Consider the following 27,085-nt stretch of genomic DNA (forward strand, 5'->3'; position numbering starts at 1 on the left):
AGTTCGATTCCTGGCACTAAAAATAAATAAATAAAATAAAAGGGGGAATGAGGGTGCTCACTTCGGCAACACAGATACTAAAATTTGAATGATACAGAGAAGGCTAGCACAGCCCCTGTCCAAGGATGACACCCAAATTCATAGAAAGGGTAATGGCGGAAGGCAGAGAGTAACTTTGGAAAACATGAGACTGTGACTCGTCAGTCCATCAGCTCAGGATATTCTGCATGGGAGACCGGAAATGGGTGTGTCATCTTCTCTGGACAGGGAGTAGACACTGAAGAAACAGCGAAGTAAAAATGTTCTCATTGTGTATCTAGGTGAAGGTATCTCAAAACTGGACTCCCGCATAGAGTTTACAGCTTTTCTTTCAGTCAGATAGATGCCAATAAAATCTATATAAAATCAGCAGTTATAAGCTTCTTAAAGCAAACAGAGTAGACATAAACTAACAAAAAACATGTGCCAATTTGTCACAGAGATAAACAGTGACCCGCTGGAATGTTGTTCTGCATACTATCTCACAAGGTCTTGAAGTATCCAGCTAAAAGATACACCCTTCTCTGCTGTGAATGTTTCCAGGTCCACAGCATCTTGTAATCTTAGCCTTTTTTTTTTTTTTAGTCTTTCAAACTCTGCAGTTTCTTCAGAATCTGACCCTTGTAAATCAAACTATATGTGAACCACTGATACTGTCTTTGAGTTTGATCAAAGAATAATTTTCTGTGTTAGCTATGACTGCCACAATAAAACTAGATAAATACGAGTAAGAATAGGCTAAAAAGTTGGAGGCAATTGGCCTTTAATGGTTATGCTTAAATTATGTCACTACCTGGGGAGAATTTATCTGTAAATTGTCCATAATCTATACCTAAATTTGATTTCAAAGTGAAACATCACCACAGTCCTCCCACAAACATGTGTGGAGCACATGGAGAATGAGAGGCGTAGAGCTGCTGAGGGTTGGAGAGACACAAAACCAAAGTCTTTTCCTGGTTCGGGAGCCCTCGACCTGCAGGTGAAGACAGTGGAATACTGAAGTTGTAGAATAGTGTCATTAATTCTGGAAGAGTCTTGTGTTGAAACCAGAGTGGAATGCAGAGGAGGAGGCACCAGGCCAGGCCAAAGGTGTCAGTGGCACCCGCCTCAGAGGAAGGGCTATTGGAGCTGAGTTTCAATCCTCATGTTCTCAAGGCCACTCTTTCTCAACCTGTTTTCCACCATAAGATTGATTTTATGTGTCATTCATCTAATTCATTTTTTTCTTTTCATTTTATTGGTACATTTTAGATATACATAATGATAACATCCAACATAGGGAATTTGTAACTGTACATGATGTATCTTGCTTCTTCTTTTTTGCCCATTCCCCTTCCATTCCTTCAACTCCTCTTCCCCTCTTTATTTACAAAAACTTTGTCTCCATTTTTCCTTCTATTCTTTTTTTTTCTTGTCCCTCTTTCCTTCCCCCCTCCCCTCTCGCTTGTTCCTTGTCTCATTTGAACATTTTCTTCCCATTTCCCAATGTCCATTATACCTTTTAGTCCATATTTACACTTTCAGTTTCTCACACAGAGAAATCATGTGATATTTGAACATGTGTGTCCCATTTATTACACTTAAGAGTATGGTCTCAGGATGCAACCATTTAGTTAGAAATGTTTCAAGCTTATCCTTCTCTTTGGCAGAGTAGTACTCCCTTGTGAAATAAATAGGACACACGTGTGTAAATGCTGAATAGTTTCTCTGGTGTGAGAAACTGAAAGTGTAAATAAGGACTAAAAGGTATAGTAGATAATGTGAAATAGGAAGAAAAGGTGCAAAGGGGAAGGGGAAATGGGAGGGGTCGGGAAATGGAATTAATATGAGAAAAAGAAAAAATGGAAACAAAGTCTTTGTAGATAGGGAGGGGTAGAGGGCTTGAAGGGAGGGCAGGGGAATGGGGAAAAAATAAGAACCAAGATGGATTATGTAAAGGTGCAAATTTCCAATGATGAATGTCATTATATTAAATGTACCAATATAATTAATTTTTTAAAACCCACATCTTCTTTATCCATTCATTGGTTGATGGGCATTTGAGTTGTTTCTAAGATTTATCTTGGAAGATTTACAAACTGTGCTGCTATAAACATGGGTGTCCATATGTCACTGTCATATGATGCTATTAATTCTTTTGAGAAGATACCAAGAAGGAGAATAGCTGGGTCAAATGGAACCTCTAGTTTGAGTTTTTTGAGAAATCTCCACCCGGATTTCCACAGTGGTTGCACCAATCTATGCTCCCACTAGCAGTGAAGAAGGGTTCCTTTTTCCCCACAGCACTGAGTCATAAGACTCGCTCCTGTGGGCACAGTTGGATGTGGGTCAAAACGAATTTTATAAGGATATAAAATATATAATACCATGGATCCTTTACTAGTTTAAATTTGCTAACTATAAAAAATTATATAAGTATGTGATTAATGAAATTATGGATCTGAAATTATGGATCTAATATTAACAGCGATTATGTAAGTAAAAAACTACTTTGGAGTTTTTTGGCAGTATTGAACTTTATTTTGAATGGGTTTTGAGTTTTTCTGTCAGTTTTCCTCTCTGGACCATTTAACAAGACAATCCTGTATGTTCGGTCATGATTAACACCATTTACTGAATCATCAAGTTCTCCCTATAATGTATTATGCAATTATTATTTCTCCTATGTCACATATTCAGTAACTGAAGCATGAAGAAGTATTTCCCAATGTCTCTCCACTGATAAAATACTAGGATTATAAACCTGGCAGGAAGGTATTAGGACCTGTACTTTTAAAACCTGTAGTGTTAAATTACAGTACTTCCATGGTAAGAGAATATCTGGATTGATAGAAGAATTTTTGATAGCAAATTCCTTATGAGAATTGGGTAGGTCAAGCAAGAAAAGCTGGGCTGTTTTTAACTTTATTACTTTTCTGCTATTTGAACATTTTAAACAGTGCTTTCATAGTAAAAAAAAAGTGATAGAAATTTAAAAATTATAGTCACAGAATTGAAAATGTTTAACATGCTTAAGTTCCTACCTATGACTTTTCATTTTCACTATCCTCCTCCTCTACTTCCTCCTTCTCTTCTTTTTTCTCCTCCTTCTCTACTTCCTCCTTCTCTTCTTTTTGCTCCTCCTCCTCTACTTCCTCCTTCTCTTCTTTTTTCTCCTCCTCCTCTTCCTCAATTTTTCAGTAGTTATTGGGGATTGAATCCAAGACCTTGTGCTTTCTAGGCAGTGACTTTACCACTGAGCTACATCCCTAGCCCTTTTTAACATTTTTAAATTTTGAGACAGGGTCTCACCAAGTTGCCTAGGCTGATCTTGACCTTTTAGTCCTCTTGCTTCTGCCTCTTGAGTAGCTACAGTTGCAAGCATGTGCCTCAATGTACAGCAACCTTTTTTATTAATGCTGTTTCTCTGTGTAACTTTCAGCTGGGGACATATCCAACATTAAGTTCCCAGCTCACAAATTCTTCCTCACTATTGGCCACATCAAACACCAGGCAGACACGTCTGCTGTGACCTCATTCCTGTGATCCATGCCACAAAATATATCGCATGTCACTGATGAGAGACACATTACAACAGGAAAAATGTTGAATTCTCTCAATTTGTTTTTCAAAGGAGCTAGTCACATGTCTAAGTACCTTATTATAAGTAGCCCATAACTAAAAGCACATCATACAGCTGACCCACCAGAGCTATGATTGCCACTCAGCCTTGTCTTTGCAAACAGAAGCCCCAGGTAGAGAAAAGAGAAATGTTCCAGACTGGGAAACAAAGTGTGCAAAGAGACAGGTATGTAAGCACACAGTGTATTCCAGGAAAGCAAGAAATGTGTGTGGCTGAAACTTCAAAACAAAGTCATTTCAAACAAAAGATGGCAGGGGTGAGGAAAGGTTGGTTATTGGGCTGAAAAGATAATTTCAGACTAAATTTCAGAGGGCTTTGCAGTGTCACTTGCTAGATATGTGACCTGAGGCAAACGGATGAGTTTTGCCTCCTTAGAATGCAAGCAGTAGTACCTACTGCACCAGGTGATTGAGTTAAATAGGGCAACACTCACAAAGGGCCACGCTGCAAGCTGCATGCAGCAGCTGTTTCCTGCCCTGCCTGCTGTTGCCCAGATAAGGACAGTGGACTTCTCCCTGGGCTACAAAGCCCTTAGGATTCCGGAAGAGAAAAGCACTTACCTGAGCAGACATATGGAGATTGTTTTGGGGCTATGCATTGGCAGCAGTTTGGACTGTGAGTCAGACAACCAAGCAGGGGGTGGGACTGATATAGCGAATTTTATTGAATTTCAATACATTTTGCTTGGTCAGTTGCTATTGAGTTCCTTTCCTATGATTTTAGATATTCTTAATGCTGAATTGATTTTCATGGAGGCTGAATCTTCTTTTTACTGCTCAGAGACCATAGATGTGCACTCCTGATCACACATTTTTACTTTTGTTGCCACTCCTGGTAGCTGGTTCCTGGTGTCCACCGTAGTCAGGACACTGCCACATTCCTGTGCTTCTTCCTGGAAATAAACTAATTTAGTTTCAGCCCATGTTCACTAAAGGCCTGAAATAAGCACTTTTATTGTATCATGGTCCTGCTGATTCTGTCATCTATTTTTGCATTATGGAAATCGCCTGGTCCTGAAGTGTCACACAGTGGTGGCAAAGCTTTTAGAGCTTTCAATGATATAAACAGCCTGGTGAGGCATGTATGCCATAGGTTCGCCACCTCTGGACTATGCCATAGGATAAATAAGAATGTGTTTTCCAGGGCCAGGGATTTAGCTCAGTGGTTCCGCCACCTGCCTCGAAGAATGTTTTCCCTCTACCACATCATTTTAATAACTTTTTAAAGCATCATGTTGTATAGATCCATATTTAAATATTAACTTTTTCATTTAAAAATTGCATGCCTTTAGGCTTCTTGGTGCTATGCCTCAGTTTGCTAACCTGTAAAGTGGAGTGAAAAGCACCTGCCCAAGAACATGAGTGTTTTTATAAAGATTAAATTAGTGCTTGGCTTATATATTTTAATATGTTTCCTATTTTCTTATGACCTTTTCACCTAAGCATTTTCTGTGATTTTGTTTTTATTTTAGGCAGCAGAATGTCCAGGGAAGCTGTACATCTTTCATTCCTCCTTGCCAACTGCCGAAGCACCAGGGAAGCTCAAAAACAGAAATGACAAAAAGCTACTTAATACAGACAAAGAGAAGGTACTTTGTAAATAATTACTCTTTGAAGTGTCTGTATATCCATTATTAAGAGAAGATGGAAAAAGTCAGTGTGTCCTTTTTTTAAGAAAGCGGGGGGGAGGCTAAATCTAGAAATATTCTGTGTTTTAAATAATTGCAGAAATTTTATAGTCCTAGAAAAACTGATACTGGAAATATCTAAGTTAAAATAAGAGCCCCATATTTTCTAATATATAATTTGTATGAGAGATACCGAGTGATGAGAATGTTAAAGAAGTTAGACGATAGGGTGCAGAAAGAAGATAAAGTATGGTGGGAGATCATAGTCCATCCAGCCTTATGACAGCATCCCCTCCAGGCAGAGGCCTGCGGCACAAGGTAGAGGCGTATGGCTCCTAAAATGCCTCTGGTCTGACCTTGGACAGTGGAGCGGCAGTGGAGAGTCCACAGGAGGATCAGACCACTTGTGGCGCCTCACCGAGTGCCTCCTCTGGTTCTGTAAGCCAGCATAGCAATGTCAGCTCCATTATGGTTGCTGAGGCTCAAATAGAATTGAATGCATATGAATATTTATTTAGCCTAATTCACTTAACTGGAAAATATTTTTCCAATTTAAAATTTCAATGAGAACTCAGTTCAAAACTTCAATTTTAAACTGAAAGTACTTGTAATTTTTCTTTTTCCTTTCTTGCACCTTTTCCTTCAGATACTTTTCCAGCCCCAAACCAGTGTCTATGACTCTCTGGCCAAGGACTGTGTGGCCCACAGCTGCTCGATGACTGTCTTCCTCTTCCCCAGTCAGTACGTGGATGTGGCGTCTTTGGGTCTTGTCCCTCAGCTCACTGGAGGAACTCTTTACAAATACAACAATTTCCAGGTAAATGATAGCCATTTGTTTTTCTCCATTTTGTCCAGTTTTAATCTTGATCATGAGTTAAGAAAGATGTGCCCCCTTCTGGCCACTTGACAAATACAACTTTAAGAGCACTGGAAAACCTTACAATGTATGCTTTTAGGGAGTTCATGCTAGCTAAGAGTCTCATTCAGCCAGAGAGTTATCAGTGTAAGCTGCCATAATATACAAACTATGTTTAAAATAATGTTTGAAAAGTTACCTACAGTTTGTTTCAAATTGTTGGAATTTGGGGTGAATAATTCATTACACCCCTCTATTCCACATTTCTTTGAAGGGAGAGATTCAAGAGGTGATCAGAATGTCAGTACTTTAGCAACCTTGGTCTGTAGAAAGTGGGCTTCCTAATGCATCATTCCTGCACTTGACAAACACCTACAGCCCAGTCCAGGGTTGGGGAGTCCCTTGATTCTCCTACAGACAATACTTGAAAGCTTACTGTCTAGAGGGGCAGACAGTGCAGGCAGAGGACCTGAAGAGACTGAGCTACGCCCAGCCAGTTCCTTTCCCCAAACTTATTAATCAGTTAGTCCAGCATGGGCCTCCTAGGTTTGCCACCTCCATGTGGCACTTGAGTCAGAAGGGGCACTCACCCAACGTAAATGACTGATGTTTAATCATTATCTATTTTTATTTATCATGGATAAAATTGTACTTATCTACATTGTAAACTAAAAGAATAAGAACAAATATATCAAGTGAAATACATTTAAAACATTTAAAGTTGGGGGTGTAGCTCAGTGGTAGAGAGCTTATCTAGCATGCGCAGTGCTGGGTGCAATCTCCACCACTGCCAAAAACAAAAAATTATTGGCCAGGTGGGTAGTACAAGCCTATAATCCTAGCACTTTGGAGACTGAAGCAGGAGGATTACAAGTTTGAAGCTAGTTTGGGCTCCTAAAACAGTTACTTCAAAGTCTACCTGGACTACATAGCAAGACCCTGTTTCAAAATAATGAAAAACATATGAATAAGTTTTAAAGGGGAGGGCAAGAAAAGGTAATAAGGAGGATGGAAGTGATTTAAAGTACAACATATGCATAGAAGGAAATGGCACACTGCAACTTATTAATTCTGAGTTAATTTTTACAATAAAGCTTTAAGAACCATTTCCAAGACTTCTGGATAAACATATGTCTTTTTAGCCATGCTAGAAAATAAGCTCTTAAGAATCATGAAATTTAGTGTTTTCCCCATTCTGCCCAAATCTTGTATATTAAGGTGCAGAGAGGGTCTTTCCATGCTGGCCAGTGTTAGCTCCTTTCCCAGCCAGGGAAATGAACTTTTCAAGTCTTCGAGTTACAAGGTAACCCTGTGTAGTTTCCAGTATAATAGATGTACTGCACTTTGACATTGATGATTATTATTAATTCCTTCAGTGTCACTGTAAAGAAATGCTGTTGTAATCCAACAGAAGAAAACTCCCTAAGATATAAACAGGAAGTAAAATATTTTATAACCCAAGAGTATTAAGAGTGTTCATTTTGGCTATGCCGCACTCATCTATTTGCGTTTATTCCACATAGTTGTAAAACTGAATTCCTACGATGGCATTTCTTTTTCTGCTTCAAAAGCCAAAATTTTATTAGTGTCTCTCAATAATATTACAAGGAAGAAATGAGGAAAATGATGGCAAAGAGCTTTACAGGCATCCAGCTGGATGTAAACAACTGAAGTTTATTATAAAGACTATTTGTGATTTCCTTGTTTCGTTTCTTCCTTCCTTCCCTTTGTGTTTGGGAGATAGAAAGGGATATGTGTGTCTGCCTTGTTCCTACTGTCAAATGTAGTGATGACAATTTCTTAAAGAGCCTCTGAAGGTAGACTTGGTGGCATATACCTGTATCCTAGCACTATGGGAGACTGAGGCAGGAGAATCCCAAGTTCAAGCCCAGAGTGGGCAATTTAGCAAAACCCAGTCCTAAAACTAAAAGGGCTGGAGGTATAGGTCAGTGTGAAAGACCTGAGTTCAATCCTCAGTAGCACCAGAAAGAAAGAAAGAAAGAGACTGCCTGACAAGATCTTATAAGCAGCTTCAGAAGCTGCTGCTGAGCTAGTGGGTTTTCTCTCCCGGGTGAACTCTCAGAACAGTGTTGCACATGGGACATACTGTATTAACGTTGCTCACTTGTGGGTTGTGAGCAGCTTTCAGATACACAGTGAGAGCAGAGTACCTATCAAGGCTGAGAGAAAGGGTTTTAATTGCTGCATGAATTGCCCTCTGACTCAGCTTCTGCATGTGGTCAGAACCCACAGATTCAGGGTCTTCCCCAGCTTTGTCAAATGAGCTGTTTGGATTGTTGTTAGTTTTGTCTCTCACACTGAGTCCCTAAGGAGATCATTTATACTGTTGCCTCAGTTGGAAAGTAAAATCAGTAACTTATTTTCCTAGTCAAAGGTTATGAAAATGGAAGAAAGTAAAAGATGTGTTTCCCTTGAAAATTTAAGAATCACTGCCCAAAGATCCGGTATTTTCCTTAGCCCAAGAAACATAAATTATGCACATAATATGCTAATTTGAGATTAAATAACAATGATTTTTTTTTAGTCAGGTTTAAAAATAACAATTGTTATTTTAAGTATTTTACTGCCATCTGGTGGGCACTGATCATACTTTATTTTTTAGATGCATTTGGATAGCCAACAATTTTTGAATGACCTCAGAAATGACATTGAAAAGAAAATAGGCTTTGATGCTATTATGAGAGTTCGTACCAGCACAGGTAATTATCATTTATGCCACTTTCAGATTTCTTTGTGTACTTATTCTCTCTTCAAATTAAGTAACAAAACAAGAAAGAAAATAAAAGCAAAATTTGGAGAAGCAAAATTCCCCTTTTCCCTTTTCTTTAGGCTTCAGAGCCACTGATTTCTTTGGTGGAGCTTTTATGAACAATACCACTGATGTGGAAATGGCTGCTATTGATTGTGACAAGGCAGTGACTGTGGGGTTCAAGCATGATGACAAGCTGAATGAAGACAGTGGAGCCCTAATCCAGGTGATTTCATATTCTTGTCTTTTCTTTTTAGTTTCTTACAGTAATCAGTGGTGAGTGTAATACAGTACTACCAATGTATTTGTCTTTTCATGAAAAAATCAACTCTTTCTCCAAAGGCAGAAGTCACTGGTCTAGAGAACTGTGTGGCTTCTCTGTACCTGATGCAGATGTGCCACCCACTTGCTGGGCACATAAGCCCAGCAAGCTTGTATTAAGCATGATGAGCATCGAAAGTGGGTTTTCCATATTTATTCACTCCTTTCAGTGAACATTCACTCTTACCACACATGTGTTAGTTTGCTAAGGACACCATAATCAGTACCAGACAGTTTCAACAGCAGAACTTCATTTTTTCACTAAGTTGTGGAGCTTAAAGTCCAAGACTAAGGCTTCTGGGGGTCTTGAGGAAAGGAATTGTTTCAGGTGTCTCTTGGCTTTTAGATGTCTTCTCTCCATGTCTTCACATGGTCTCCATTACATATCTCAGTCCAAGAGTCTTCCTTTCATAAGGACACCCATTACATTGGATTAGGGCCCACCTCCATGACCTCATTTTAATGATTATCTCTTTAAAGAACCTGTCTCCAAGTACAATTAGATTCTGAGGTACTGGGGGTTAGAATTTCAGCATGAATTTTGGAGTGTCACAAGTCAGCCCCTAATACCATATAAAGCACTTTATTATATCATAAACAAGTGGAATAAGATTTGGCTTTATAATAAGTAAAATTAATGAGAAGCCATGTCGATTTTTCATTAAGACAGTAATAGGTTTATTTTGGCTCGTCAGTTTTAGAAGATTCTATTCATAGTCAGCTGACTCTGAGGTAGAAACATCATGATGGAAGAGTCTGGTAGAGGAAAGCTGTTGAAGGCTTGACAGCCAGAAAGTAGAGAGAGGGGAGGAATCTGGGAAGGAGGGAGACCCTTCCCTGTCATGCCCTCAGTGACTCGCCTCTGTCAACCTGGCTTTGGAGTCTTCAGTGGATTAATGCAGTGATGAATGCAGCATCCCATGATCAAATCACCTTCCAAAAGCCCCACCTCTGAACACATGAGACTTGGAAGAAAACTTCAAATTTAATTTATAACAGAATCACACTTAAAGCATGGAGAGAGGTTGGCAGTAAGTTGAGGAAGAACTTTAATGTGTATATTTTAGCCAAAGACATTTGGAGTAATGGTTATATCTCTGTATTCTTTAAATGTGTATGTTGTCAACTTAAGACCTCAGTATCTGGCCAAGGCTAGTCAGTTATGTTTGTAAGGGAAGTGGCCTTGAGTAGGTCTATGAGTACATGGAGGTATTATTTCTGGACCTTTATCCTTGGTAGTAAAATCTGAGATAAGTGAAACTGTGAACAGATATTTACATGTCAGTAGCCCAATAATTAAACCAGTGAAATGCTACATAGAAATTCAGCCAATGAATTGGTCACTATCATCCCATGTTGTTGTTCAATCTTTAACAATAAATAATAGAAAAAGTCTGTTGAAAAATTTAAAGATCTTTTATCTGTACATACTGTTTTGTAAATGCAAATAAGATGAGACTAGTTTGGTTGGATACAGCATTGGTGTTGACCAGGAAAATCATATGACCTCAATTGTCATTCCTGCAGTGTGCTGTGCTTTACACAACCATTGGTGGCCAAAGAAGACTTCGAATTCACAATCTTGGCTTAAACTGCAGCTCCCAGTTAGCTGATCTTTACAACAGCTGTGAGACAGATGCCCTTATCAACTTCTTTGCCAAGTCAGGTAACACTTTGCTAAGCCTGTAGTTTAGTAAACCTTGCTTACATTCAATCAATACTTGTTGGTTAATTGAGTCAGTGTCTAAAAAGTACTGTGGTACTTTAGCATCTCTAACTCTTGATTATTAAATAGAATGACTCAGTTCAGGGCCAGACTACACAGATTTATTTAAAGTTTCCTTTCTAGTAGGGAGTTGGAGTTGAAATTTAGGAAGGTACTCCTAAGCTCTTATTATGGCATATGAGTATGCCCCTTGGCACAGGTGCAAAATGGAAGGAGACTATCCATGACCTTGGATTGATCTTGACTACCCATACCTTGGTAAGTGTGAAATAGGATGGGCTCCAAGGCAGAATTTCCTTTGCTTTCCTTCTGAGATTCCACACTAAAAGGTGGAAGAAATAGTAATTCAGCCCATAGGAATTCAGGACCTCAGAAAATGGCAAGATGACCTTTCTTTTCTTTGTGTGTAGAATTCTTTTTCTAATATCATAAAGATATATCTGGGCCAGTATAATGCTTTGCTGTAGGTAGGCCATTGTTCTCCACTGACAAATGTCATATTTTATCAGTAGTGAACCATTAGCAAATGACTTTAACACTTTTAAGTCCTGCTATTCTTGTTGGATGGCCTGACTAGAATAGTAACTTGTTCTTTTTTCTTATTTGAAGAGATCAGTTTCTAAAGTTTTGATGTTCTTTTTACTAATGGTTTTGTGCACACAGCCTTTAAAGCAGTTTTACATCAGCCTTTGAAGGTCATCCGGGAAATTTTAGTTAATCAGACTGCCCATATGTTGGCTTGTTACCGAAAAAATTGCACAAATCCATCTGCTGTGAACCAGGTGAGCTACGTACTGTACTTTGTGTTAACGTGTTAAAAACAACTCCGTGTTCTTCAGCACGTAGCTAGTGAGGCTGAGGGTACTGCAGGCACTCAGATGCTTTCCAGCCAACTGTACAGCCAAGAAGATTGAGAACGCAGTTTGTGGGGAGCTGTGATATTTCATAGCTGATGTTAAAAAACTGGGCTTCACAAAGTGCCTGAACCAAAACTGTATGTAGATATTCAGTTGACAGTCATTACATTCTGTATAAACAAAAGTATGTTATATGTAAGAAGTGTCAAAACAAGATTCTCTTTTATATATAGTCATGGATATTTTATTGTGAAATGTATATTCTTAGATACATTTTAGGCATATTAACCAAGTTGACATGAGCTGATGGGAGTAATAACATTGTATTTTATAAACATAAATATAATAAATATTGGAAGTCTTCGTATTTAAAAGTTATGAAGAGGTATGAAGAGGTTTGAAAGAATTGTCTCTGGCCATCATCTAGTGATTTGAAATTTTAGAAAATCCTTTAAATGAGCCTCCTTTAAGACTCCTATAAAAGAAAGTAAAACCTAAAATCCACATTTATGTTTGTATGCCTTCTCCTGTTCATATTCTCTCCTATATCAATAAAAGTAGTTGCTATTTTTTATAGTTTTCATATAGAATATCTGAGTATTAAATTTTGATTGAAAGAGGAGATGGTGAACAATCAATGAAAAATTTTCCAGTCCATTCATTGTCAAAAGCAATTATTGAGAAGACATCTGAAAGCCCATCTAGAAGGAGGCTTTCAGCAGGAATGCAGATAAATTTGGGGTCTAAATTCATAATCTTGGAAAAGAAAAATAAAACAAGCATTCATTTGATTGGACTTCTCATAAAAGTTCCTTTCTGTGCTGTTCAAAATGATTTGTCTTCCATTCTTTCACCTCCTGTTTTGATAATTCTTTAAGCAAATTTTGAATCTATATGAGTACTGTATTCAGTTGTCTTTATTATTCAGAAAATATGCCACTTTAGTAAACCCAAATACCAATACTATTGCACCGTGGGCTGTTCAAACTACACAGAGCCCACCAGGTGCACCTGGAGTCCAGCCTGGATGCCGCCCAACCAGAAGACTTTGCATCCCTGTTTTATTATTATTTTCTTTTGAGTTCTGGAAGACATTATTCTGTCTCTGGAGTATCTCACCCTTTAGAAGGATTAGTTGAAGTAGAACAGGTACAGTTCGTGCCTTCTCTGGAAGTTTATTTCCTCATGTTAAAATGATTGGACTCAAAAACCTTAAGTGAAAAACAAATCTGTTGCCTATTTAAGGAAAAGAATAGAAAAATCCATCAGTTCTTTCTGGTTCAAAAGTTAAAAGCATTGTCTCTACAAATAGGCCATCTGTTTATATGGTTTAATTATTCTCAAGTAAAAACATGGTGGCAAACTTTTTCTGGATAAATGGATAGAAATTATTTCTGTTCTTATAGTGAGAGTTTTCTTCTCCATTACCACATTTCAAGTGCAACCTTCAACCAATGATTTTTTTTTTAATTATATGAGTCAGATACCATTGTGGGATCTAGAAAATGTAGCATTGGTAGAAATAATGATATATTTAAATGTCATGAACTGAAAACATAGAATACTTGGAATTCAAGCTCTCTTCAGAAAACATAACTACAACTCAATACCTTCCTGTAGTTCACTAATGGGGTATAATATCTTTGAAGAAATTCCTAAAGGACTACCACTATTTTCCCATAAAGCTTGCACTTTCCTTGACCCAAGCAAGGCCATCCAGGAGCCACATACTTTGATTATATGATGCTGGACCTCAGCAGAGCTGCCAGAGGTGATACTGAGGGAGGCGAGAGAAGGCACTTAGGGTACACAATTTAATGAAGCACCCACTCTGAGAATCATGCAGTAGATGCTAGGTTATGTCCTGACCAGAAACAACAGTAAACTACATTTTAGGATTAGATAAGGAGGGTTAGTTTTTTAAATTAAGTCTAATAGCTCACAGTTGTGAGCTTAAACTTATTACATTATTTGGGAGTACAGTGACCTCAAAAGGCAAGTCAAATGACTGAACAACAAAGTGAGAGTTATTTTTTGTTGTTGTTGTTCATTACTGCTGTCATTTCAAAACACAAAGAATTTTCCAAATTCAATCAAATGAGATATGGATTTCTGTTTCCTCCTAACCTATACGTTTCCTCTCCAAAAATAATTTAATCATGGAGGAACCAGGGGATTACATGTCTGTAATCTGATTCCTAAAGTTCAGATCATAGTGTTATCCTTGGATGAGAAAGTAATACAGTACTAAATGTTATCAAATGAAAATGTTTTATGCTAGAGAAAAAAATTACAATTAGAAGGAACTGTTCTTTTATGAGGAAATGTGTTCGACTATCTTTGACTCTTCAAAAAATTAGAAATTGAGGGGAAATAAATTGAAAAGTAGAATATTTCTGATGTATGTTTGCTGGAATCAGTCAGCAAGTTTTGTCTTATACATACCTTTTACTTAGTAGATTATGATAAAAGACCTATGATGTAAATGGATTTAAGAATGATGAATAAATCTAATAGACCACTGATGGAAATTTTCTTTTCGGTGTGGATTCTGCTAAGTGTACACTCTTTTTCATCATTGAAAAATGTATAGCTAAGAAGAAATCATGAATTTATACACTATATGTTTCAGGAAACTGTTTGCAAATTATCATTAGATTCTATGTGTATTTGTGAGGATATTTTCTTTGATCTGTGCTGTTAAAAGGAAGGAGGTGACACTCGATCTGATTATTAGCTCTTCTCAGGACATGGACTTGACCAAAGATTAATAACATAGGCTATTATCTAGAATGTTTTAAACTGTTAAGTTGCCTTTTAGAATTGTTCATTGTGTTATATTGTAGTGTGTCATTATGGGATGTACTTTAAGGCAGTTGAATGAGAACCTGTGAGCCAAAGTGGGGATAGAGGAGTGCATACCTTCACAACTTCAAAAGAAAATGTTGTTTATAGATAAAACTCAGGAGATCTATCTCATTAAGCTTAAGCATATGAAACAAATCTTTCTTTTTTCAGCTTATTCTCCCAGATTCCATGAAAATATTTCCAGTATACATGAATTGCTTGTTAAAAAACTGTGTGCTCCGTAGTAGACCAGAGATCTCCACAGACGAGCGGGCGTACCAGAGACAGCTGGTCATGACCATGGGTGTGGCTGACTCGCAGCTTTTCTTCTACCCACAACTCCTGCCTATAGTGAGCATTTCCTAGAGGAGTCTAGAAAGGAGTCCTCTTTTGTGCTTTTCCACATTTTATATCTAAACCTTTTGTTCTTAAGAAATTCAGAGTCATAAATGCCTTCAAAATGTACAGCATGGGATTTAGAGCCCAGGCTCCCTGAACAAGCGGTGCGTGTGCACCAACATGCAGTCAGTGTGGTGGGGAGAGGAAATCAGGAGCTCCTACTTCCATGAATTGCTCAGATGATGGCTTCTCTTTCCTCATTTCCAAATTGGTACTCTTTAATTATGTAGACACATTGAGAAGTCTGTAAACAAGTTGGAGCAAACTAACCTTCAGTTGCTGATGAACTCTACAGCATTAAATACAACATATGTGTGTTTTGGATCTCATATGCACACATGTATTTATCTGTTTATACAATACAGTAATGTCTAGTGGTCACCACATTTAATCAGATCGGTTATTGTTAGCCTTGCTTCAATGTAATCTGGTTTAGATGTGCACATATTTGAGGATATCTACACTGTACAAGAGCATCAACCACCCTTTCTTGGGGAGTTGACATGGCAATGTGTTTCACTTTGTTGAAGTCAGTCCTTGATGCCTTGACTGCCCCTGTGCTCTGTGACCAGGCTCTTCTCCCCTGGGCCCTGACAGGTTACAGTTGAAGAGGAAGAAGTAAGGAAGGCTGTTGGGATGTATGCAAAAATCCTCCCCGGGCTCTTAGGAAGAGTAAGACATGTACTAGCAGTCTGAAGTTAGGTTGGAAATAAAATAAAGTTATTAATTCAATCAATATGAAGGTTAGAAGTTACTACAAATGATTGATTGCAGATAAAATTAGATCACTAACAGTTTGTAGGCCAGAGAAACGAGAACTCTAAAGGATAAGAACATCACCACTTCACTGAAATTCCTTGACACCAGTGATCATCTCCTGCTAAATCCAATAAGCAGTTGCCAGTCATCTTTTCTTTATTATTTATGTGTGTGCTTGAAATTCTGTCCTCTTTGCTGACCTGTCACAGCATCTGACCCAGTTTATTACTCTCTCCCCCAGCTTCTAGTTTCTCTCCCCTTCACTGTCCTTTTACCTGGAATGCTCTTCCCCACAGATCCCCACAGCTCATTTTCTCTCCTCCTCAGGTCTTCACTCAAAAGTTACCTTTCCACCAAGCCTTTCTGGACTATCCTAGTTAAAAAATTCCAGTTAAGAAAACACCACTCCCCCACCTGATGCATTCCATCCCGCTTTTCTGTTTCTGCCCTTCATGGCTCTTCTTATTTGGGGAGGAGGGAGTCTTGCTATATAGTTTAGGCTGGTCATGAACTTACTATGTACCCCACGCTGGCCTTGAACTCAGGAGGCAATCCTTCTGCCTCAGCTTCACAAGTGTTTCTTCATAGCTCCTAATACCATTTATAATTCTATGTATTCTATTTATTTTATGTTCCACCTCTTCCTCCCTCCAAAAAACCACTAGTTGCATACGGCACAGAAATTTGTATTTAATGAATAGAACAATGTCTGACACATAGTAAGCATTCATTACATATGCACTTGAAGGAAAAGAGATGGGAGAAAGGAAAAGAGAGAGGAAAGGGGAAGTAAAGAAAGGAGGGAGGGAGGAAGTTTCTGATTCTCTTCTTTGCCCACACAGCACACATTAGACCTGAAGAGTACAATGTTACCTGCTGCTGTTCGTTGCTCCGAGTCTCGACTTTCAGAGGAAGGGATATTCCTTCTGGCTAATGGTCTAAACATGTTCCTGTGGTTGGGAGTAAGTAGCCCACCAGAATTGATCCAAGGGATATTTAATGTTCCATCTTTTGCACATATCAACACAGATATGGTAAGTGTCTTTTCACTGATCTAGGGTAAATAAATTTCATGGCAATTTTATATTACAAAGAAGAAAATATATATAACCCTAAATAAGAATCAGAGAAAATCATAATTATCTGATATAAAATTACTTGCATAGTGTTAGCCAAAATGCATGACTTGAATAGAAATTGCTAACACTTTCAAATTATTTACTATATGCCAGTCAGTTTGCTTCAAATACTACTACATGATTTCATTTCATTCTCAAATCAGTGACATGGATATTGCCTCCATGTTTTATAGATGAACTGGTTAAGACTCAGAAACGAGTTCCTGCAGGTAGTAGGTGGCAGAGATGGGAACAGGATTTAGATTCTAAACCCAGGGCTCATCCTTGGTGCTGAATACCCAGAAGAATTCAGAAATCATTCTTAGGTGTTTGGCTTTGGACTAAATCAGATTGAGGAATTACAAAATAATAATCTCACAAAAACAGGCTTTATACCTTTCTGTTGCAAGCACAACAGATTAAGTGTGAGTTTAATGTGGAAATTAATAAAAACATCTTTTTAAAGTGTCACAGGAAAACTCAGCAATTAAGTTCTGTTGAGGATTAACATCTATTGGAAAACTTCTTGTAGGTTTTTGTGTGGGCACCATTGCAATGATGGTAATCATCCTCTGCTTGAAGGCAGGTTGCTTAGGAATCTGTAGTATGGCTCCCGAAGGCCTTGCTTAAGTTACGGCAGGATGGCCTCAGTCCAGGTGTTGTATGAATGATATGAATGTATAACATAAGGATGTACAGCATCTTGTACAAAGGGATAGGAATAAATTTTAAGGCAACAAAGTTAAGTGGTCAGTTTAGAAACCAGCATACCAATTATGAATGTCAAAAGTATATTTGTAAAGGAACTAAGGGTGTCTATGTCTCATTAAAAGACTAGTTTTAAAATTAAGAAGGTTTGAAACAGTAAGATATCTGCACCTGGTTGAAATTAAGAAATGACTAGAAATGTAATTTTCTAAAGATTACAAACAAAGTTCAGAAGGCAAAGAACTGAATCTGAGAGAATGTTTATATAAAACTTAAGGAAGTTTCTTTTTATACCATAATATACTGACATAGTAAAGGTTGAATACATATTTGCTGAGCTGAACAAAATAATAGTCTCTTCAGCACCAAGTAACCAACTGGTAGGCTTGTGCTTACATCAGCATACCTCTTCACCTTCCTCAAAAAAATAGTAAATTAAACAAAGATGGACCAATTTATGTTATTTGTTGGATGAAAGAACCCACTTAATGTTAAAGTAGACAGAATGTGACTATGAATACCTTGCTTTTCTTACAGCCCTGTGAAATATTTTGACTGTAGTCTTTTCCTATAACTTGAGTCATGGGCCAGGGATTTAGCTCAGTGGTGCCACCAGCTGCCTCACAAGCGCAAGGTCTTGAGTTCGATTCCTGGTACCCCCCCAAAAAACCCCTTGGGTCATTATAGTAAAACATTCTAACTCAGCTTTCTAGCAGCTGACTCACAGATGACATGCTGAATCTTAGCATCTTCTTTTTGAGAAGTGAGCATTAGCATTTTATTCATCTTAATTGAAGAAACCTAATACAGCTCCTTCACATCTCCTGGAAGCCATGTGCAGCTGGACTGCTTTGTAAACTACTAACCAGATTTCAAGGAAATCTAGAGAACACATTCCCCTTGACAAATAAGCATTTTAGTAGTTTGTTTTAATGTTGGAACAGTGATACTTGGACAGCATTTTCCAAACAAGATAATGAGTCAAAGTCTTGCAACTGATCTACTGAAGAGATAAAATACATTCTTTTCTCTCACAACAAAGCCTTGGAATATACAACTTGAAGTTGGAGTAATCCATCATGGGAAATGGTCCAAAGACTTCCTTTGTATAAAATGTGTACCTATTGTGTCATTTCAGTGACGTATATGTGTCAAATTCCAGAGAAAGATTTTTATTTTTAGAAAATAGAGATCACTGGTGGTGGGAATATATGTCAATAAAAATGAGTAATTTTTAGTTCATTTTTTCCCTACATTTTCAATTTTTAGGTAAATGGCCTAAGCCAATAGTCTAGATGGTAATAGATGGATGTTTTTAATAGTCTAATAATCTCATATTGCTGCTTCCATCTAATTATTTTAAATTGTATTGAAATTTTAATTTTCTTAAATTTAGACATTGCTGCCTGAGGTGGGAAATCCACACTCTCAACAACTCAGAATGATAATGAATATTATCCAACAAAAGAAGCCATATTCAATGAAGGTAAAAATGAGATTTTGTTCCCATTCTTCATATGCCTTTTATTTACTATTTCATTAAAGACTTTTAAAATGTATGTTCTACATTTCATGTGATCTACATAGGTGTTTGATACAAGGTGTGATTGAAATATACTATGAAAGTTTAAATTTAAAAAGTGTATTAGAGTAAAAGACATGTTGCCATTAATTTCCCTCAAAATACTCTTCCTCATTCCAAACACATTTATCCCATTATTTTGCCAGTTTTTGAAGCAGTTCTGAAAGTCCTCTTTTATGACTGTGTTCACTGAGGTGTGATCAAACGTATAGTCAGTGCTGCTGCTCAGTTAATCCAGTGGAAAGGCAGGCTGGTAAAAACAGTGCTACGTGTTCTCATCCACCTTGTATACCAGATCTGCCACCATGTTGTTGTTGGCTGGTGTTGTGTCCAGTGGTTCCAGGCTCTTGTCCTGTTCAAAGAATTGGATGGCAACAACTGATGAACCTAACAGGTGAATGTTTATTGAGGAAAAAGAGAAAAAAAAAGGAGAGGAAAAGTAGAAAGAGAAAAGAAAAGATATATCCTGCATGCAGGACAGCTCACTGCAAGAATAAGAGGGCAGTGAGGAGGCCCAAGGGTCTCCCTATCTTTCATGTCTTTCCTATCCTCTCTTGACATCGTATCCCACACTATGTTCTGAAGCTGCTCTGCCAATGCATCTCAGCTGTGATTTGACAGCTCTCCATGATTGACAGGTCATGCCTGATTGCCCAGCTGTGATTTGCCCTAATCTACCTCATTGTGACTTCTGGCTCTTTCCCCAAAGTCAAAATGACCATGACAGGTAAACATTTTGAATTGATTCAGCTCAGTGAGGCAGCTACAACAATGTAACTAAAGACATTCATAAAAGAAGACTTCCAGAACTGCTTCAGAAAGTGGCAAGAATGATGGGCTAAGTGCATATGAAGCAAAGGTGAATATTTTGATGGGGATTACTGGGAATGTATCTTTTGTTGTTACATTTTTTTAAATTCAAGATTCACCATATTTTCAGTCATACCTAATAGAAAACTCACAGTAACCTCTAAGTATATTTACCTACTCATCAGTCACAAACACAAAAATAAACTGCTATTACTATCAGTTATCTTAGTATTAAATTAGTAATCATGAAGGTCCTCTTTATGGTGTAATAGCAATCAATTTCATTAACGGATTTTGAAATGGCTTTTCTCTTAGGGCCAAAAATGAAACCTAGAAGTATCAGTCAGATCATTTGTAAATTCTGACTTCTTAAATTTGGGTTCTAGATGTTTTGTTCTAGTCCTCCTTAGCCCTGCTAAGGCTTTTCTGTTTGAGTAATAATTTAAAACATCTACAACCCAAGAATATTATACCTTGTTACTAAGTCCCATCTACTTACCTTTCTTCCTCCCCAGGCTCAATACTAAGAGTCTCCCAGATTTGGAATTTTCAGATGATAGTCCATGTAGAGTTACTTACTAACTTACCATACACACACACACACACACACACACACACACACACACACACACACGCGCACACACGATGTCTCCTGGAGCCAGGATATCGTGAGACCAATTTTATTTCTGGAAATACAAATTTGATATCAATCTAAATCAACATTCTTGACTATGAAAGTAACTCATGCATGCAGACATTGACTTTAGGCATAGATTAGATCATTAAATTAATGAACAGCCTCCCAGTCTAGAGCAGCTGTCTGGATGAACATAGGACCATTCCAGAACTGCTTTTATATACGTGGATTCATTTTAAGGGAAGGACCTAGAGGAGGGAGAGAAGGATCAAACTAAATACATTCTCCACACAACACTCCATGAACATCCTGGAGACAGACCTGCCAAGAAATCTTAAGGTCTCACGGAGCACAACCTGAAGACGGGGATTTAGAATGCACAGCAGTGGTGGCTCTCTCATCTCAGCTGCAAGAACCTAATTCCTACAGCTGCCCCATGTGCAGGGAAGAGGCAGACCATCCTGGAGCTCGGTGCCTCTCCTTCAGAGAAAATGAGGACTGTTCTCTCCGGTGCTTTCTCCCACCTGCACTAGCAACCACTTAGTGAGATCAAAACAGCTCTGGTTATAAAAGCATATGGGGGCAAGTCTCAAATAGTGTATGTGAGTAAAATAGAAGCAACTGTATGATAAAACAATTTCAGCTGGAATACTGAATCAGATTTTCGTAGGTACTATGCACAGATTCATCTATTGTTATTTGTCAGATTCCTTTGACTTTCCAGGGCACCATCTCTATAAAGTCTCTAAAATACCTAAAATCTACAGATTTCAGAGTTGAAAGGGATCTAAGACATGCAGGCCCTGGTTGCCTCCTGCCTTTCAGCTCTTCTGCCTCCATTTGATGGAAATGAAAGTGAGCTCTTATCTTGGTCAGGGTCTCACAGCTGGACTGTGGTACATACAGGACCGTCTGCTTAGCATTTTTTCTCTGACACTTAAAAACTGACCATACAGCTGGGGATTTAGCTCAGTGGTGCCACCACCTGCCTTGCAAGTGCAAGGTCCTGAGTTGGATCCCCTGTACAAAACAAAAAAAAAACAAACAAAAAAACTGACCATACAAATGAAGTCATACATTTAAAGATTCAAGACTGGGGCTGGGGATGTAGCTCAGTGGCACCGCGCCTGCCTCACAAGAGCAACGTTCTGAGTTCAATCCCTGGTACAAAGAAGAAAAGATTCAAGACTGAATAGGAGAAAAAACTCAAATTGAGCCAGGCATGGTGGCAGATGCCTATATGCCTAGGTCCTCAGGAAGCTGAGGCAGGAGGATTCCTTGAGCCTGCAAGTTTGGGACCAGCTTGGGCAACCTAGCAAGATCCTGTCTTAAAAGAACAAACAAACAAAAAAGAAAACTGAAATGGAATAATCAAAAATAACAAAATCAAATCTTGAAGGCACTGCCACCTTCAAAGTTAGGCTAATTACTTTTTCAGAATACTAACCTTAGACCTCATTCTTCATTTTGTGAAGGAACAAAGATTTCCACCACAGTGTGTTCCCAGATGACTGAAATCAGATACCTTACTGATAAAGCATACTCCAGCCCTCCTCACAGTTCTCTGTGCTCCAGATGTTAATCTCTCTTTTTCTGGATTACTCCCTTCCCAACAGGCTCTTTTCCATAGTTTACAAGCTTCATTAAAGCTGCTGCTTCTCCAAAACTCTCCTTCTCTTTCCTTTCATTCATTCTACAAGTATTTATTATGCAACATACCAGACATTTTACCACCAGGCTTCTTGAAAGAGTTGTCTCTGCTAACTGCTTATATCTCCTTCCCCTCTCTGCTTCAGTATAAGCTGCTGAAATGCAGCAGATAACTGAGTCCTAATATCTTTAGCAGCATTTACAAGGTTGACTACCTCTTTCTTCAAATTACCTCTTACAGTTTTCAAGACATTTTTATGCTCTTGATTCTTCTTTCTCACTGAACTTTTTTTGGCTTTTCTTCAGTCACCTTCCCCTTAAGTGTTGGTATTTTCCTAGAGTTGTGTCCATAGCTCACTTCATTTCTCACTCAATATCTTCTTCCTAGGCCATCCTGATTACTCTCATCATTTAGCTATTCTCCGAGTCACGCAGAGAGAGATGAGGTTGGTTTTTGAAACACATTGATTATTCATGGTCTCTGGTAACATGGTCCACAGAATGTCACCTTTGTGCCACTTGCCTTAGCCAGGACTTCCTTGGAGAGGGCACATGGGAAGTAGGGAAAGAGACCAGCAATGGTCACTTTAACATTCTGTTCCTCTCTCTTCAGGACCATGTCCCTCCTTACAGAAATGTAAAGGAGGAAAATAACCATAGATCCTTTGAGGAGAATACTGTCAGTTTAAGTGTGTCAAGACAGCCCCCCAACCACTTCCATGGACCCACTCTCCTGTGATTTTCCACTAGACTTTCTGCATTGTTCTGGCACAGGTGGTGGGCAGTTCAACATTACAGAGACTCAAATGGTAGCCCCGGATATCTGAAAGCTGTTTTATCTGAAATCTATTTCTCCAGAGCTGAAATTCATTCCCTGTTCTCTTTACCATAGTTCAGGTGGTAAAATCAGACGCAGGTCCTCAGAGGAAGTTGTACGGTGAGCACCATGTGAAAATCAAAACAAAACAAGTGGAAGACAGCAACAGGAAATATCCCACAAGATAAGCAATATAAACTTCCTCCCATTAATTCCCACAGACAAAGTAAACTCTAAATAAATTGGAACTTTAATCCTTCCTTCCACAATGTCTCATTCTGATCACTGAGTTGTGTCGTTGAGGCTGGACCATATTACTGCCACCTGTGTCTTGAGAAAGACTAGCTTGTCAGAGACGGTGGATCAAACAAAAATATTAAGAATATGGCCTTGCTTCAAGTTCATCAGGATGCAACTCTTAAGATTCCTCTGGAGAGGGGCTGGGGATTTAGCTCAGTGGTGCCACTGCCTGCCTCACAAGCACAAGGTCCAGAGTTCGATCCCCAGTACCAACCCCCGACACACACTCCAAAAAAAGATTCCTCTGGAGAAATTTCCATTAAGGGGTTAGTGCCACTTGCCCCATAGGAGTTGAATCTGCCTATGCTTACAGCCATTCCAGTGCCATTTCCAGCACCCAGTGCTGACATCTGAAAGGTAAGACATACGGCTTGTACCAGGGGCTGTAGCATTACACCTTTGCATCTAGCATTGTCTTTTTCTCTGACATTTGAAACTTGATCACACAAAGGAAATGAAGACACAGAATCAAGTTTGAATAGGAGAAAAATTAGGAATGGAACAATAAAGAAAAGAATCAAGGTATATTCACACAGAATTAGCTGAGTGCAGTGGTAACAGTGCCAGTTATTGTTACACATGATTATGATTTTTATTGTCAGGAACAGTTTAAAGCTTGTCAGCCAAGGGCCGGTGCCAAAAGGAAAAAGCAAGTGGTGCCAACAATTACTTTATAACTACAAAACATGATGCAAAAATGAGAAGAGCTGGGCCCTCCTTTCAAAAACGAAACATCTCTTCCTTGCCATGGGGGAGAGGCTGGTAGCTGTAGTCACCTCCCTGTGCAGGCCCTTTGATGACCCCGTTATCCATACAGGAACCAGATGTCATCGTTTCTACTTGGAATCATTTACTGGTTACTGAGTTTTTTCACATTTGCTTTCCTGTTAAGTCTTAGAAATCCATTGTGTATCTCACATTTATGATACATCTCGATTTGGAGGAGCCAAATTTCAAGTATTCTGTAGCACACATGGCTATGGCTGCAGTATGGACAGCACAGTCCTAGAGAATCATGACAAGAGCAGGACAGTTCTGCCTGTGTGTTGACCTCTGCAGCGCCTCACAAATCTACCCCCTTCCCACCTGCAGTGCCCTAATTCAGATCCCGGTCATCTGTCCCCAGTCACTCCAATGACTTTCTGTCCAGTTCCATCATCTCACATATGGATCTACCAGTCAGCTGTCTCATTTCATTCTTCTGCACCTTCACTGTATCACATTTCCTACAAAAGCCCAAACTCATATTTATGATAATTTTTCCTTAACCTCTCACTGCCTTTTAAAAGCCTGTGATAAGGCTGGGAATATGGCTCAGTGGCAGAGCACTTGCCTCATGTGTATTAAGCCCTGGGTTTGATCCCTAACACTGAAAAACAAACTAACAAATAAAAACCTGTGATAATTTACACACCAGTCATATCTGTATTCCTGTTGCGTGGTATTCCAGTATGTAATGCTCTTTAATGCCACCTTTCTTCCCATGCTTTGAGGTTTAGGTGACAGTCACTACCAGAAGGAAGCCTTTCCCAAAGCACTCTGCTAATGTTTCATTTTTGCCACTTAAAATTGTATGTGATGGTTTTGTGGTTTGAGGTCAGTACCTCTTCCCCTCTGGATAGCAGGTACTTCCACATCATCCTCCAAGGCCTCTCACATATAATGGACATTCTCCAATGTTTAGTAAAATTGGAGCAAACAAAATTGAGCCACATTCAGAAAATCTTTCTAACCAACTGCTGTTGTGTTTTCCCAGCTCACAATAGTAAAGCAGAGAGAACAGCCAGAAATGGTTTTTCGACAGTTCCTGGTGGAAGACAAAGGACTTTACGGAGGATCATCTTATGTGGATTTCCTTTGTTGTGTTCACAGGAAAATATCTCAGCTGCTTAATTAAATCATCTGTTGTTGATGTTGCATTTTAAGGAGATAATCTCCTTCTTGGTGCCTAATTTTGTCAATGATAGTGGGATAATTTTCTTTTCTGATCATTTTCAGAATAGCTTTTCAGGATGGCATTTAAAACTTCAGCTTTGGTGCTCAGGTATAAAGCCAGTGAAGGTACAGTTGTGCCCTAAAGAGAACAGCTTATTTCTGACTGCACAATTTTTAAGTTTTAAAACTGACTCAGTTTGCATTTCATGAAAAGTACGACATCTTAGTCTCTTTCTTTGTTGCTGGGACAAGATACCTGACACCCATAACTTAAAGGAGGGGAGGCTTATTTTACAGTCTGATCATGGTCAGCTCAAAAGGAGAAATGACATGACAAAGGGGCATAGTAGAGGAAAGCTAATTAAATCATGGTGCCCTGGAATTGGAGAGCAAAGAGCCAGGGAGAAAAATAAGCCCCTCCAGGTCAAGTTCCCAGTGACCATCTCCTCCAGCCAGACCCCACTTCCTAACAGCAGGTCAGCTATGAACCCATTGTAGACCAGTCCCCCAATGAGTACACTGCCCCATGATCCAGTCTCTTTCCAAACTCATAAGACTTTGGGGGCATATTTCAGATCCAAATGATAGCACATTCCTTACATTCTCAACTTTCTTTGTTCCTAGACATCTATTTTTCAAACTGTATAGATTTGGGGCACAAAGTTGTCTTGGTTCCTCTCCCATTTGCCACGAGAGGAAAAAATCATTTTTATATTATACCTAAGTTTTAAACTATATAAACCCACTGAACATATTTTCAATCTAAAGTTTGCATAGCAAACCTTTAGTAACCTTGAAATCTGATAGAACAATTTTTGTTTTACTTTGTCAAAACTTTTCCAGTTGTTTTGTCTATAGAACTGTCTTTATCAATATTCGTAATAGTTCTTTGTACAATTTTACAGTTTCTACTTGTATATAATGGATATTAACCAGTATCGATAAATCACTTCATATACTCTGTGTAGACGTACTCATTTTTATGTACTTTGAGATTTTTAAAATGATAATACTCAAAAGTGACAAAAAAATTGGATGGATCACAAAATCAGGATAACAAAATTTTTTTTTCAAGGTTGAGAAGTGTTAGGTAATAAATCTAGGAAGTATCAGTGAACTTAAGAAAGGTAGTTAAAAAGTTCTCGAATATCTTGCCCGCAAAATAAACTGGCAACATGAGACCATTATTGGTGAGGGAGTGGTTTTCAGAGCTGTGACACATCACCTGTCCCATTCAAATTTATCAACAATATGGATTAATAATAATAGCCAATGTATAATCGAGTTCATATCATGTTCCAAGAACTGTCATTTTTATATTTAGTCCTTACAGCAAAAGTAATCCTACTACCCCTATTTACACATGAAGAAACAGCTGGAAGCAATTAAGTGCTTTGTCTATGATTACTTGGCTAGTAAGGATTATAAATTAGATACCATGAAGTTGAGAATAACAAAACTCCTCACATTAGCCAACTGGCAGTGTGCTTCAGATCAGTGTGGATGAATTTAAATTGGAACTGTAAACTCCAAGCTTGTCATTTGAGTCCAAAAAACAAATGCACATGTAGGAGATGCTTCTTGCAAACAAGTACTAAAGAATTCATTTCTCATTATAAGTCAGTAGTGGGATGAGAAAGCAAATGTAATCTCAAGCTACTTTATTTCAATAGGATAAATCCAATAAATAATGGAAATGCTTCCG

General features: G+C 38.5%; 1 protein-coding gene and 1 non-coding gene across 7 annotated transcripts in view; both read left to right on the forward strand.

The window, feature by feature from the left end:
- Positions 1-25,370, forward strand: part of Sec24d (SEC24 homolog D, COPII component) — a 93,049-nt gene extending 67,679 nt beyond the window's left edge. For 5 of the 6 annotated variants that reach the window (XM_004870040.4, XM_004870041.4, XM_087199248.1 and 2 more), the window contains exons 14-23: positions 5,133-5,249; positions 5,935-6,105; positions 8,768-8,864; positions 8,995-9,140; positions 10,763-10,901; positions 11,625-11,743; positions 14,837-15,016; positions 16,666-16,857; positions 19,046-19,135; positions 25,202-25,370. In XM_004870040.4, coding sequence (XP_004870097.2) covers positions 5,133-5,249; positions 5,935-6,105; positions 8,768-8,864; positions 8,995-9,140; positions 10,763-10,901; positions 11,625-11,743; positions 14,837-15,016; positions 16,666-16,857; positions 19,046-19,135; positions 25,202-25,342 — 1,392 coding nt within the window. In that variant the 3' untranslated portion in view covers positions 25,343-25,370. Of the gene's footprint in view, positions 1-5,132; positions 5,250-5,934; positions 6,106-8,767; positions 8,865-8,994; positions 9,141-10,762; positions 10,902-11,624; positions 11,744-14,836; positions 15,017-16,665; positions 16,858-19,045; positions 19,136-23,220; positions 23,393-25,201 lie in introns of those variants that run through there. The other variant, XM_004870042.4, reaches the window with a different exon arrangement.
- On the forward strand, positions 54-161 carry LOC147821789 (U6 spliceosomal RNA). The gene has a single exon (XR_015446552.1). It is a non-coding gene; the product is annotated as a U6 spliceosomal RNA (small nuclear RNA).
- Positions 25,371-27,085: the final 1,715 nt, after the last annotated feature.

The sequence above is a fragment of the Heterocephalus glaber genome, unplaced genomic scaffold (assembly GCF_053883595.1).
Source record: "Heterocephalus glaber isolate CG9 unplaced genomic scaffold, H.glaber_assembly_v1.0 deba00001690, whole genome shotgun sequence".
In the NCBI taxonomy this organism is placed as follows: domain Eukaryota; kingdom Metazoa; phylum Chordata; class Mammalia; order Rodentia; family Bathyergidae; genus Heterocephalus; species Heterocephalus glaber.